The 13630-nt window shown below is 43.5% G+C and overlaps 1 protein-coding gene across 4 annotated transcripts in view; it reads right to left on the minus strand.

Annotated features, from left to right (window-relative positions):
- Kdm2a (lysine demethylase 2A) overlaps positions 1-10183 on the minus strand; it is a 74560-nt gene extending 64377 nt beyond the window's left edge. The window contains exons 1-3 of one of the 4 annotated variants that reach the window (XM_034495672.2): positions 9565-10183; positions 6441-6541; positions 2028-2169 (exon numbers count right to left, since the gene is read on the minus strand). In XM_034495672.2, the coding sequence (XP_034351563.2) occupies positions 2028-2169; positions 6441-6541; positions 9565-9711 (390 nt within the window). In that variant the 5' untranslated portion in view covers positions 9712-10183. Of the gene's footprint in view, positions 1-2027; positions 2170-6440; positions 6542-7980; positions 8771-8857; positions 8947-9564 lie in introns of those variants that run through there. The other 3 variants (XM_076915129.1, XM_076915125.1, XM_034495664.2) reach the window with 3 other exon arrangements.
- Between the last annotated feature and the right edge of the window lie 3447 nt (positions 10184-13630).

The following is a 13630-nucleotide window of genomic DNA, read 5'->3' on the forward strand; positions in this document are numbered from 1 at the left end:
TGACCCTTTCCTGACTACCAGTTTCTTGATAAGTATAGCATTACCACCAGCACTTTACCACAGAAAAGATTACATTGTTACATTCTAGTTTGCTCTTATGTATTCAGTTAACCAGCCAGTAACATGAGCATTTCAATAGGAAGTGGTATGTATATGTATATATGTATATCATGCTATGTATATGCCATGGAAAAAGAATCATGCTTGGCTGCAGGAATATACTACCATCCTCACAGATAAAACTGTTCTTTCTATCTTGTATTGTTAGATATCAAGAGACACAAGAAAAATGAGGACTCAAAGGGTTTCCTTCAACATACAATTACTGCAAACTGAAGTACTGAAGACTGGGGTAGGCAGTGGTGGCACACACCTTTAATCTCAGCACTTGGAAGGCAGAAGCAGGTAGATCTCTGAGTTTGAGGGGGTCTACATAGTGAGTTCAAAGGCCAGTCAAGATTATATAGGGCTAGAAAGCCCATCTATAATAAAGAGACAGACAGAGAGAGAGAGAAAAAGACAGGAATCAGAAAACAATTATTACATAGAAATAGAAAAACATAAGCAGGTAACCTGGATTAAGAGTAAAATAAAAACAATATTGTGATAATTAGGGCATAAACACTAGGCTAGTAAATTTGCCCTAAAATGTTTAAAAGCTTTAAAAACTTACACTATTTCCAAAACATGATGCCCCCACCTTTGTTTTGTGGTGCTGTGGCTTGAGCCTAGAGCTGAGAAGAGGATAGAATACTGTACTACAACTCCAATATTTAATTATTCATTAGTTTTACTTTTACTCTTCAACAGATGAAAAAAATTAAAGTCTACCAAGGTTAATTAGGGTTGGGGATGTAGCTCAGTTAAAGGAGTGTTTGCTTAGCATACAGGAGTCCTATGTTTGATTACACATAAACCAAGCATTTACAAGTGGTAATCCACACTTGTAATACGAGCACTCAAGAGGTCAAGGCAAAGGATCAAAAGTTCAAGAACTGGGATGGAGACATGTTCAATCCCCAAAACCCAGAGATATGTAGTAAGACTGAAATTTGGATCTCCACCACCCACATAAAATTGGGTAGGCATAGTGGACATGATTTCAGTGCTCAGAGACCAGAGATGGAATCCCCAGGGCTAGCTGGCTATCTAGAGTAGCAATCAGGAAAGAACTGACTCAGTAAGAAAAGAGAAGAGCAAATGAGGGCCAATACCTAGTCTCTCCATACCCATATGCACATGTCCAACCAACTCCACACCCATGTACCCCAACATTTTAACAAGCCTCCTCAAATAACAAAAAGCTAGAGGTCAAAGTGGCAGCAGAGAAGATACCTATAATCTCAGTGCTGGAAAAGAAGAAACAGCTTCTTGCGATTTGCTGGCTAGCCAGTCTAGACTAATTGTTGGACTTCAGGTTTGTTAAGATGGTAGCCAAAGCTGACAATCTCAATTTGTAATCTCCAAAACCTAGGTAGTAGAAGGGAAGAACAAACTTTTCCAAGTTGTCTTATAGCCTCCATATATGCAACATGGAACAATAAATAAAATGCAATGAAAAAAAAAAGTGTGCTCCTCTGCTCAATCCCCAATGTGTTCTTCTTTTAAAAGTGTGCCCTATCTTAATGAACTATAAACCACACAGGAGGAAAACCTGGGAATCACATGTACATCTCCTTTACATGTCTCAAAATATCTCATGAAAAGTCTATGATGCTTTCTGTAAGTATTTTTCAAATTATTCCCTCTAATTTTCCTATCAGCTTTCAACAATCCAATGCCAATATACTACCTGAACCACCAAAAATCCATTCCTGCACTCTCCCAGGGATTATCTGGGATAATGTATTATATAATTCCAATTTGGTCACAGATACTGTAATCTAAACATAAGACTACTCTGTTGAATCTTCAGAGTCTTCAGTCTGCAATTTCTTCCCACTACATTTGTAATGCTTTATTTGACGAACCCTACTACTTTGACAATATTCTAACTCCTTCAATTACACCTCTATAATTATACTGACCTTTTTAGCTTTGTTGTTGTTGCTGTTGTTGTTGTTGTTGTAGTTTTGGCTTTTCAAGACAAAGTTTTTTATTCTGTAGATTTGGCTGTCCTGGATATGGCTCTGTAGATTACGCTGGCCTTGGGAAAGATCCACCTGAGTGCTGGGATTAAAAAGTGTAAGCCAAAATTGCCCAGCCTTTTTATAGTTTTAATTGTTTCAGAGGTCTCTCAAAAATGTCAAATCTTTTCCAGCTTTGGGGTTTTTGTATATACTAATCACTCCTCCATTCTGCCTCTTTCTCACCATATCCAGGTCTCAGTTTTGAACACTTTTATCAAGTGTCTTCTGATACCTCAGCCCCATTACTAAATGTAGACTAGACTAGATTAGGTCATTATTACACTGATTGCATGCTGTATTTCTCTGTAGGCCTTTGCTATTAGCCAGTAACAGTACGCGCTTTCCCCTATCACGGTGTGGTATTTTCTATTATCTATATAACTTTTTAAAAAAATTCTAAACTCCCATTTTTAAAAAAGATTTATTTATTTTATTTATATGAATACACTGTAGCTGTCTTCAGACACACCAGAAAAGGACATCAGACCCCATTACAGATGGTTGTGAGCCACCATGTGGTTACTGGGAACTGAATTCAAGACTTCTGGAAGTCAGCGCTCTTAACCCCTGAGCCATCTCTCCAGCCCTATCTGTAACTCTTTAAGAACCACTCCCCTGCCCCCGCCCCCCAAAAAAAAGAGAGAGAGAGAGAGACAAGGTTTCTAAGTGTTGTCCAGGTTTGTCTTTGGGTGTGTGTGGGGGTGGGGAGTGGGAAGGTGTCTAGCACAAACAGGCAAGAGCCCATGGAGATCTGAAGAGGGCAACAGAATCCCTGGAACCAGAGTTATAAGCAGTTAGGAGGTTGGGATGGCTTCATATGAGTCTTAAAACTCACTAAAAATATAGTATCGTACTAAACCCAGGTATGGTGCCTACAATCCCAGTATTCAAGATGGAGGGAGAAGCAGGATCACTACAAGCTTTAGGCCAGCCTTATTTATCTACATGGGAAACCCTTTTTTTTTTTTTTTTTTTTTTTTTTTTTTTTTTTTTTTTTAGGACAAATGTTAAAAGTGTGTGTGTGTGTATTTTTTTTATTTTATTTTAAAAGGTTATGTTATGGGGCCTGGAGAAATGGCCCAGATGGTAAAGTATTTGCCCTATAATCATAAGGATCTCAGTTTGATCCTTAGCAGCCTGGTAAAAAGCTGAGCATTGTGAATCATGTCTATAATCCTAGCACTTAGAGGTAGAAGGATCATTAAGTTCAAAGTCATCCTCAGCTATATAAAAAAATACAAAAGGCCAGCCTGGGCTATATGAGACCCTATTGCAAAAAAATAAAATTAAAATTAAAAAAGTAGATGGCTGAAAAGATGGCTCTAACGTTAAAGCTGAATAGCTAAATGTGGTCATGAACAACTGTAACCCCAAAGCTCAGAGGAGTATAAAGAGGTAGGTTCTTGGACTTGCTGGCCAGTCAGTACAGCTAAAATCCAAGTCTCAGGGGTCAGTGAAAACCTCTTTCAAAAACATTTCAAAAATACAGTGAGGGCAATAGAAAAGGACATTTAACTGTCAACCTGTGGCCTGAATAAACACTCCAAGTGAACACAAATATAGGTAAACAGAAAACAGAGAAGGTGACCTGATCAAGGAAGATGATTACCATAGCTGTTTTCCGGACCCAACATGCAAGCATATACATATACACAAGCAAAAATATACACACATATAAAAAAGTTCTTTATGGAAGGTATTTATAATTCATTCATTCATATACATACATACACACACACACTTGTTTGTTTTGTTTTTTGAGACAGGATTTCCTGACTCTCCTAGAACCTGATTTATAGACCAGGCTGGCCTGGAACTCAGAGACTACTAGCTTGCCTCTCCCTCCCAAGTACTGGAAAGGTGTGTGCCTGGCTGAGATAAAAACTTTGAAATTGACTTAGAAAGGAAGCGCCATCAGACACTCTAAGCCTCAAAATTATTATTCAAAATGCTAAGACTGTCCTAAAACATACAGTATATTATTTTACACACCTGTTCAATAGTCCATTAACTAAGAAGAAATATGCTAGAAAAGGTGGCCAGATAGAAATTACCTAATACCCTAACATGTTAAAAAAAAAATCTTATCAGGACAAAGGTCACAAAAATTCTAGATATCCTTTATGATAAGACTTTGCTAAAAATGTAAAGTTTTGTTTGCTGAAAAAGCTACTCCTCTTAAACACTAGACTCTAAGACCTTCTAGGTGTCTATTAAAACAGTTCAACAATTCTATAAACTTGAAAAATTAATTCCAGAGGTTACAGAGATGCCTCAGCAGTTAAGTGTACTTGCTGTTCTTGCAGGATTAATACCCTGCACCCACATAGTAGCTCACAAAAATCTAACTCCAACTCCAGGGGATCCAATAACCTTTTCTAGCCTCTGTGGCATTTGAATGTATATGGTACACGTTCATAGATGTAGGTAGACACTCATACGCATAAAATAAGAAATAAATCTTTAAACAATAATAAATTCCACTCATCAATGGCTAAGTTTCTGTACCATTCTCTTTCCTGTTCCCAAAGAAATTCAAGAAATATCAAGATCCAGGCAATGTGGCACACAACTTTAATCCAAGCTCTGGGGACATAGAGGAAGGGAGATCTCTGAGTTAGAAAGAAGCCAGCCTGATCTACCTAGACCTAGTCCCTGTCTAAAATAAATAAATAAATGGTCATTTTAAGTATTTAAATTTACAGTCATTAGAAAATATTTGGCTAGGCATGGTAGTGCACACCTTCTGTCTCGGTGCTTGGGAGGTAGAGGCAGGTAGATTTCCCAGTTGATGCCAACCTGGTCTAAGAACTGGGAGATCTGCCTATCTCAGCCCTCCAAATGCTAGATTAAAGGAGTGTAGCATCACTGCCCTAGGATAAAATCTTATAAACGGACATGAATTTAGGAATACAAAACAAGTCCCTAAAATAAGGCTAACCAGAACATATGCATGTTAAACATACTTGTCAATTCATATCAATCTTAATTTTTTTTTAATTAGACATTTTATGTGAGTTTTGCCTGCATGTATGTCAGTGCACTATGTCTGGTACCCAGGAGGTCAGGAGAGGATATTAGATTCTCTAGAACTAGAGTTACAGATAGTTGTGAGCCTCCATGTAATACTAGGAATTGAACAAAGTCCTGTGGAAGAGCAGCAAGTGCTCTTAACCACGGAGACATCTCTTCAATCCTCCACTTCAAATTTCTATAACAAGCACATTAACAAAAGAAAAAGCCAAAAGAAAGCAAGTAAGGTAGTTCACACCTGCAATTCTAGCATTTATGAGTTTGAAACAGAAAGACTACCACAAATTCCAGGCCACTAAAGGCTACAGTGAGAACCTATCTCAAAAAAAACAAAAACAAAAACAAAAACAAAAAAAACACAAATAAATCTATAGCCTTTTCTCTAAGAGTGAAGATCATCAGACAATAGATCAGAGAACTATGTTTCTCACTTTTCTTCAAAACGGTGCCAAATGAAACCACATGAAATCTTCAGCAATATTCTAGGTCTAGAATTCACATACTACATACAATTCTGTGTCTCTCCTACCCTACTCTACAAACACAAATTCAAATGTTCAAAATGAATGCATAGTTAACAATACTAATAATTCTCTGACTAAGGAGAAACCAAGATCATTAAACTCCAACAGAGTAACCTTAAAAGAAAAACATAACTAAAAGTATTCAAACCCATGTACAAACTAATGTCTAAACTATAAAGTTTTCTTTCAGTAACATGTCTCATAAATTCCTTCCAAAATATTAAAAGACAAAGAACTTTATCAACATCCAGTATTGTCCTCAAATCAGTCATAGCAATGCTCCAAACATACCAAGCTGTTAACTTATTAAAATAACCACACTGTTAACTTACCAAAACCATCCACAGCTAATTAACTCCCCAGCTCAGAAACTACAATTGTTAAATAGTCAAATAACACTAATACTAAAATATGAAATAAAACTATCCTTCCTTGGTTTGTTCTTAAAATTTACATTTTAATATAACTTACTCAATTAGATTTACTACAATGTCACTATTGCTAAGTTAGGAATCTTTGTCTCATTACAATCCACAAAATCCTTTAATTTTCAGAACTGCAATTATTTCTAAAAAAAAAAAAAAAAAAAAAAAAAAACTTATGGCTTTAACTCCATTTCCAAACACTATAAATTAAGATTCTAACTACTTGACAAAACAAAAAACAAGTGAGATATTAATATACTTTCACCCATCCTCTGGTACACAGAAACATCATCTAAAATTTTTTAAAGGAGAGAATTGAAAATACTAACCAATCTCTGGCTGTACCGAATCCTTTCTTCTTCAGGTTCCATCTCTCACTCTTCTGATGGAAGTATTGTAAAGAAACCACTCCGGGAATGCCTTCCTCTTCCTAAGGATCCAAATTTACAAAGGAAATGAAGAGAAATAAGAACTCATTCTGGAACTTATACCTCCTCACTGAGTTAAAGGCTCTTTGAGAATCCTTCATCCTCTTGGACAAATGGTGCCACGTCTTATCAATATTAATCACATCACAACTATAAAAGACCTAAGCAAAAGGAGACTTTGGTTTCAATTCCTTAGGACCAGCCACATCACTTGTTTCTACTCCTGGGATTGCAATGGGAAAACTCTTCCTGCTAACATTGGCAGTAAGTAGGTAAGTAGGTAAGTAGGTAGGTAGGTACATACATAGACAGATTGATTGTTAGATAGAGATGGAGAGATGGAGAGGAGACTGAAGACATGGATCAGTGCTTGAGAGCACTGGCTGCTTTTCAAGAGGGTCCGAGTTCAATTCCCAGCAACCACAGGCAACTCACTGATTCCAGTTCCAAGGGATCCAACACCCTTACACTGATACACAATGCAGGTGAAAAGCCTCAGGACTTTTATTTTTCTTCTTGTTACTGTTGTTCTAGGATCTCTCTACATAGCCTTGGTGGTCTTGGAACTCACAAGGTAGACCAGACTTGCCTCCAACTCACAAGAGATCCGACTGCCTCTGCTTGCCCAGTGCTGGCAAAGGTGTGTAGCAGCAAACCCACGAAGGGCTTTTATTTCTAAAGTGCTGAATGACCAGGTGAAGTACACAAAACTAATCTAGATCCTAAACCAATGAATTCTCAAACAGGTAATGACAAATTATGAGCAAAACGGGCAGGTTACTTTCATAAAAAAAAGAGGGCAAGAAAAATTAGGTTTTACAGTAAGAAAGATTCCAAACCAATGCCCCATATCCTTCTAGTAAGGAATCACTGCCTTCCCAAAACTACCATCCACCTCAAAGTGTACAACTATGGAACAAATTTGAGAGTTGCAAACGGAGGCGAAAATACAATCTAATCTTGATGAGTAAATAATAAATGAAACGTCTCGATCTATGGATACGGGTGAAATATCCATTAAATAAAGCCCGGTTGGCACGTCAATCAATCCACAACACCAAGCAAGGATTTTCATTTTTCTAAATAATGTTTCTCATGAATAATGGCTTCCATTTGGATATACAAATGTTTTTTTTTCTCTCGAATAACTATATTACGGCCACGTTAACAGAATCCTTTCAGAGGACCCAATGACATAGTTTGCGAGAGCAGTTCGTGGCACTGCCCTCCTCGGCCTCGGTCGCAAGGGACACAGTCTGCACCCACTGGACGAGTGCCGCCAGGGCAGGACAGCAAAGCGGTAAACCTCGACTGCTCCCCTAGGGAAAAGGCGTTTCTATGCCTCACCCCTTGCAAAGAAATAAAAACTTTACATTAAGTCTTTAGATAAGACCGGGAACCAAACTTCCCAGGGCGGGGGAGGGGGGAGGGGAAATCTCACCGAGGATTTTGTTCTTGAGTTCTTGTCCAAGACAGAAGTAAAATTCCAAACACAGAAAAAAAATAAAATCCCAAACGTCGTCTTCGGTATTTCTGTGAATTAACCCAGTATCCAGAGAAGGGTCAGAGCGACCCGGAAAAGAGGAAACAGTTACTGAATCAAACCTCCTCTTCTGGCTTTACAGACTCCGCGTCCGAGGCGTCAGGAAAGCAAGACCACTCGGCTACTCCCCCAAGCTGGCGGTCAGCAGCCCCAGCCGAGACCCGGGCCAACCCGGCCGCGGGAAACACCCTCTTCTCGGTACCCTCAGCCGGCCACAGCTGCTTCCGAAGCCCAGGAACCGCGGCCGATCAGCTGAGACCCGCCCGGCCGACGCTCCCCGCGCCGCCCGGCCCCCCGGAACGCGGGCCCCGGCCCCGGGGGGCGGAGAGGGCGGGAGCAGCGAAGCGCCCTGACTGGGGGCCCTCGGCTGCCTTTACGTCGTCCCCTAAGCCGGGGCTCCGCGCTGCGGGACGATCCCCCTTAGACCCCCCAGCTACTCCCCAGTAGCAGAGGAGGGACTCCGGGGGATGGGCCCCCTGACGTTGCCCTTCCACACGAAGAGCTCACTGCCCGGGAAGGAAACAGCCGCGACAGGCCCAGGAGCTGGAAAGGTGTTCTGCGGCCCGCCGCCGCCGCCGCCGCCGCCGGGGAGGGGTGTTGTTTCCCTCACACAGGAGGATCCGCTGAAGCAGCCGCCGCCATTTTGAACCCGTCAGATTCTCACATACACACAGCTCCTCCGGGCTTACTGCGCAGGCGCCCTCTCTTCACCACCACCCCCTCCTCCCGTTCCCTCTCCACCCCCACCTCCTTCAAGCCTCCCTGCGCGTCTTACCGCTCTCCGGGACACACGTGAACGCGCACGCGTCACTCCCCCTCTAACGCGGACACACTGCCGGAGCGCGCACGCGCGGATGCGTCGGCCTCGAATCGCCCGCGCCCCGCGACGCCGACGCGGTTCCCCGCCCTCCCCCCCGCGTCAGCCCGCACGCCCTCTGGCCGGCCTACCGCCCCAGCTCCCTGCCCGCCTCCTTTCAGGTCTTCGGCAAGGCCGGATGCCTGCGCCTGCGCGCAAGTCGCGAGCCTCCTCCGCGCGCTGTCTCCCCCACACCCGCACTCTCAACATACGCACTCACAGACACACACCCGCGCACACACACGCACGCACACACACACAAAACTTCGCCTGTGACCCCGCCCATCGCCGGCCAGCTGCGCCAGCCGCCCTCCCCCACTACTCTAGGGAGGGTTGTGACCCCCGACCCCGACAAAACACATCATCTTACCCCAAGCAGTAGGAAGCATCTCCCCTTCCCCTACAGCCACCTCTGCTAGGTGGTCAGTCACACAAATGAGGGCCAGGCGGCCCGGGTCAGGGCAGCCGTTGGCCGCCTCAACGCGGGGTCCCCCGGGGTCATGCCACGGGAATGGGCCAGACCCCGGCGCTTCGCTCGGGCCTTCTCAGACCCAGGGGGTGCACAGCAGCAGCGCACTCCCGCCGGGCGCCCTCCCTCACGCGCCGGCCGTGGGGCCAAGGCCCACCTGCTCGCCATCCCGAAGTAGGCCCCTGCGCCCCCGCTGCAGGGCCTGGCCGCCCTTAACACGGGGGGGCTCCTCTGTGCAGCGAACCGGTTTCGCCTCACCCACTCCTCGCCGCTCCGAAGGGGCAGGAAACGGTAGTAGTAGCATGTCTATCCTGAGCTCTGTTCCCTCAGGGCAGCTCCAGACGCTTGACAAGGGAGTCCACAGGTGCTGTGCGCGAGAGTGGGAGCCACGACGGCTCAGGGTGGCAGCGGCTAGCGCACCCACGGCGGGCCGCAGGCTCCCAGGGAGGTGGCCCAGGAAGCCCCTGCTGTTGGCCACGCTCAGGTTTCCGTAGCGCCGGTGCCCTCGGCGGCCCGGGTGGGACGTGACCCCGCCCCCGGCGAGTCGGGGCACCCCCCCCCCACGGAGAGGGGCGCGGGCCGCCCCTAACCCCAGGGCCGCGGCTTGCGAGGGAGGCCCAGCCGGGAAAATGTCTCCAGTCTGTGTGCGTAGCTTCGCGCGAGGGTCAGCGATGGGGCAGCGACAGCCCAAGCTGCTCGGCCCTGCCTACGAACCGGCTCCTGCGGCTCGACAGCTGCCCGACGGGCTCGCAGGCTCCGGACGTCGACGGAGCCCAGCCAGAGGTAACAGCAATGCCATGCGAGCAGCTCAACTGCGCTCAGGGCAGTTCCCCAGCCAATCTCGTGCTTTGAGGCCCGTTTAAATTGTAAATCCCACAAAGGACGGTGGCCTGGACGCTACACATTCAAGTGCTTGAGGTTGGCACTTTCCCCTTGCTGACTGGTGTCACATCTTTTTCTCCCTGCCTTGGTTTCTAACTCTTCAGTTTGATCCTGAAGAGTCTAGACTGGAAGAGGAAGATCCCGCGGTATAGCTATCAAATAACGTTCATAAACAGCCTTCTAGGTCTTTTAGGAAGACGTTAGTGATTGACAGTTGGAAAAATGATACTTTCTTTTGCTATCACAGTTCGAACTGGGGTAAAGATACTCCTTAAACCCAAAGTCTTACTTAATACAGTGAAAAGTTTTGCTAAAGCACACAAGATTTTTACAGACATTCTTTGCTGCTTTTCACATCTTTAGTAGACAAGAGAAAGAGCTTTGTGTTTCTAAACTCGTTTTAAAACTAAACAATTGGAATATAAGATGAAACAAGTGCATATTACTGGGATAGAGGTTCACAGTTCTGCAACTACCAACAGAAACATCTCACAACAAAACTGACTGGTTTGTATGGTCGCATCATCTTGCAGCCAGTCACTGAGCAAAATCACTTTATTCTGATACCAGTTACTTTTCAAACTTTAGAGCATTGCTTCAAAGAAACGATATCAGAAATTTCATCAGATTGAAGGCCTCTTCTGGTGTTCCAGGCTATAGTAAAATGTCTTAAACTAGTACTTTTATATATGTGTGGTGACTCATACTTGGAAAGTAAACCTAGGACTCCACAGAGGCTGAGGCAGGAATATTCCCATAAATTAAAAGCAAACCTGTGTCAGCTTGGCCTGCAGAGTGCAACCCTGTCTCAAAAAAAAAAAAAAAAAAAAAAAAAAAAAAAAAAAAAAAAAAAAGGCAATAGTCTTTTACATCCAATGCCAGGCGTGGCTCTAAAGTGCTTTTTGTAGTTACAAAACAAAAATCTCAACTGGTTTTAAAGAAAATTTTACTTCGTTCAGACTAGTTGAGTGTTGGAGCTCCTAGCTATTTGCAAAATAAACAGCTTTATTTAGTTCTCTTTATCCAGAAAAAAACTTGGTGGGGCTGGGGTTGGATACAAAAGGCCTCAACACATGGTGCATAAACCTGTAATTTCAATACTGGGAAAGGATTGATGCAGAAGAAGCAGGTAGTGAGTTCAAGACCAACATGGGTTGTTTAGCAAGACCCTGCTCAGAGGAAGGTAGGGTCTTCAGCTGGAACTCAGCTTCATCTTGCCCTTTGTGAGTTTAATTCAGAAAACAAACAAACAAACAAACAAGGCTCCAGAACAAATTCAATCCATAGTATTTATTTTGAACAGTATTGTAAATGGAACAAGGTTTGCCAAACTGTATCCCAATTCTTTCCAGTTGAAAACCACTTGCTAACTACCCTGCAGCAGGGGAACTGACCAAATAAATGCACCCAATACTGACTCTACAGGCTGGCTTTGTAACTATACAAAATCAGATGGCTTGTCATATTACCCCAAATCATAGTGGCTCTGATGGGTAGGGGCAGATCTGTGAGGACTACTGTTGCCTTTAGAGAACCTTTAAAGACTTCCAGAAAGTCTTGAACTGGGGCAATTTTCCAAGAAGGCCACTAGACCTTTGAACTATGGAGCTAAAGGGAGAGGAGATAAGTGGTTTATGAGAAAGAAGAAAAAAAAAATCCTAGAAGCCTTGATAAAATGGTCCCTATCTGGAATAATCTGGTGTCTTAAAAAGCTGTTAAGTTCATTTCATCTTTTTATGCACATGTGTCAGTGTCTGTGTCTGCATGCCCTCAAAGAAAGTGCATACATACACAAATATGTGAGCCTATGTATGGATGCAAGTTGCATATAGGCTAGAGAACAACCTTGGGTATCATTCCTCAGGGATTATCTACCATGTTCTTGTTTTAGAGACAAAGTCTCCCACTGACCTGGAACTCCCAAGTAGGTAAGATGGCTGGCCAGGGAACTCTAAGGAAATACTAGTCAATGCCTTTCCACCACTAAGATTGCAAGTATTCTATGAATACCCATCTCTTTTTACATGGATTCTGGGGCTCAAACTCAATCAGGCACTTTACCAACTGGGCCATTTTACCAGCCCCAATATCTATCTATCTTTGTTGTTGTTGATTTGTTTTTTTTTTGTTTGTTTGTTTTTTTTTTTTTTTTCTTTTTGACATAGGATTTTTCTGTGTAGCAGAGCCCTGGGTGTCCTGTAACTTTGTAAACTAGGCTGGCTTTGAATTCACAGAGGTCTACTGTATTAGTCAGGGTTCTTGAGTCACAGAACTTATGGAATATCTATGTTAAGGGAATTTATTGGAATGACTTACAGTCCAACTAACCCAACAATGGGCAGGTATGAATGAGAAGTCCAAGAATCTAATAGTTGCTCAGTCACACAAGGCTAGAGGTTTTAGACAGTCTTCTATATAGGCTGGAATCCTGAAGAAATAGGTTCTAGCTGATATGCTGCCAGGTAAGTGCAAGCAGGTAAAGAAGAACGAACCCTTCCTTTCCCCATTGTCCTTATGTAGGACATATGTAGCAGATGGTATGGCCAACATTAAAAGTGTGTATAACCATGCTTGGATCTAAGCTTTTCTTTTTTTGGTTTTTTGAGACAGGGTTTCTCTGTGTAGCCCTGGCTGTCCTGGAACTCACTCTGTAGACCAGGCTGGCCTTGAACTCAGAAATCCGCCTGCCTCTGCCTCCCAAGTGCTGGGATTAAAGGCGTGTGCCACCACTGCCAGGCTAAGCTTTCCTTTACATGGAACTTGCTCTGTCCCAGGCTGGACTCGAACTCAGAGATCTGCTTGCCTCTGTTTCTGGCACCACCTTGCCTGAACCTGAGCATTTAATGGCTACTAAGCCTCAATATCTGGATCAAAAGCATGTGTCACCTCATGTCAAGATCCAAATGAAAAGCCTATGTCAAGATCACAGGTGTGCCCTCCATTTCTGGATTGTAGTTCATTCCAGATGAAGTCAAGTTGACAACCAGGAATAGCCATCTGGCTACCTCTGCCTCCCTAAGTGCTAAAACTAAAGGCAAGTGCTACCATACCCAGCTTCTGTCTTTCTCTCTCTCTCTCTCTCTCTCTCTCTCTCTCTCTCTCTCTCTCTCTCTCTCTCTCTTTTGTTTGTTTGTTTTGTTTTTCATTTGAGACAAGGTCTCACTTGTGCAGTTGTAAATGGTTAAGAAGTTGCTTTGTAGACCAAGGTGGCCTAAAGTCAGACACCTGATTGTCTCTGTCTCTGACATTGATATTACAGGGGGGGTATCACCACACAGTTTTGTTTTCACAAAAGTAACACCCAATAAATGCTGGCCAGAGCATGTACTGCTCTTGCAGAG

Source organism: Arvicanthis niloticus, chromosome 1, assembly GCF_011762505.2.
Source record: "Arvicanthis niloticus isolate mArvNil1 chromosome 1, mArvNil1.pat.X, whole genome shotgun sequence".
In the NCBI taxonomy this organism is placed as follows: Eukaryota; Metazoa; Chordata; class Mammalia; order Rodentia; family Muridae; genus Arvicanthis; species Arvicanthis niloticus.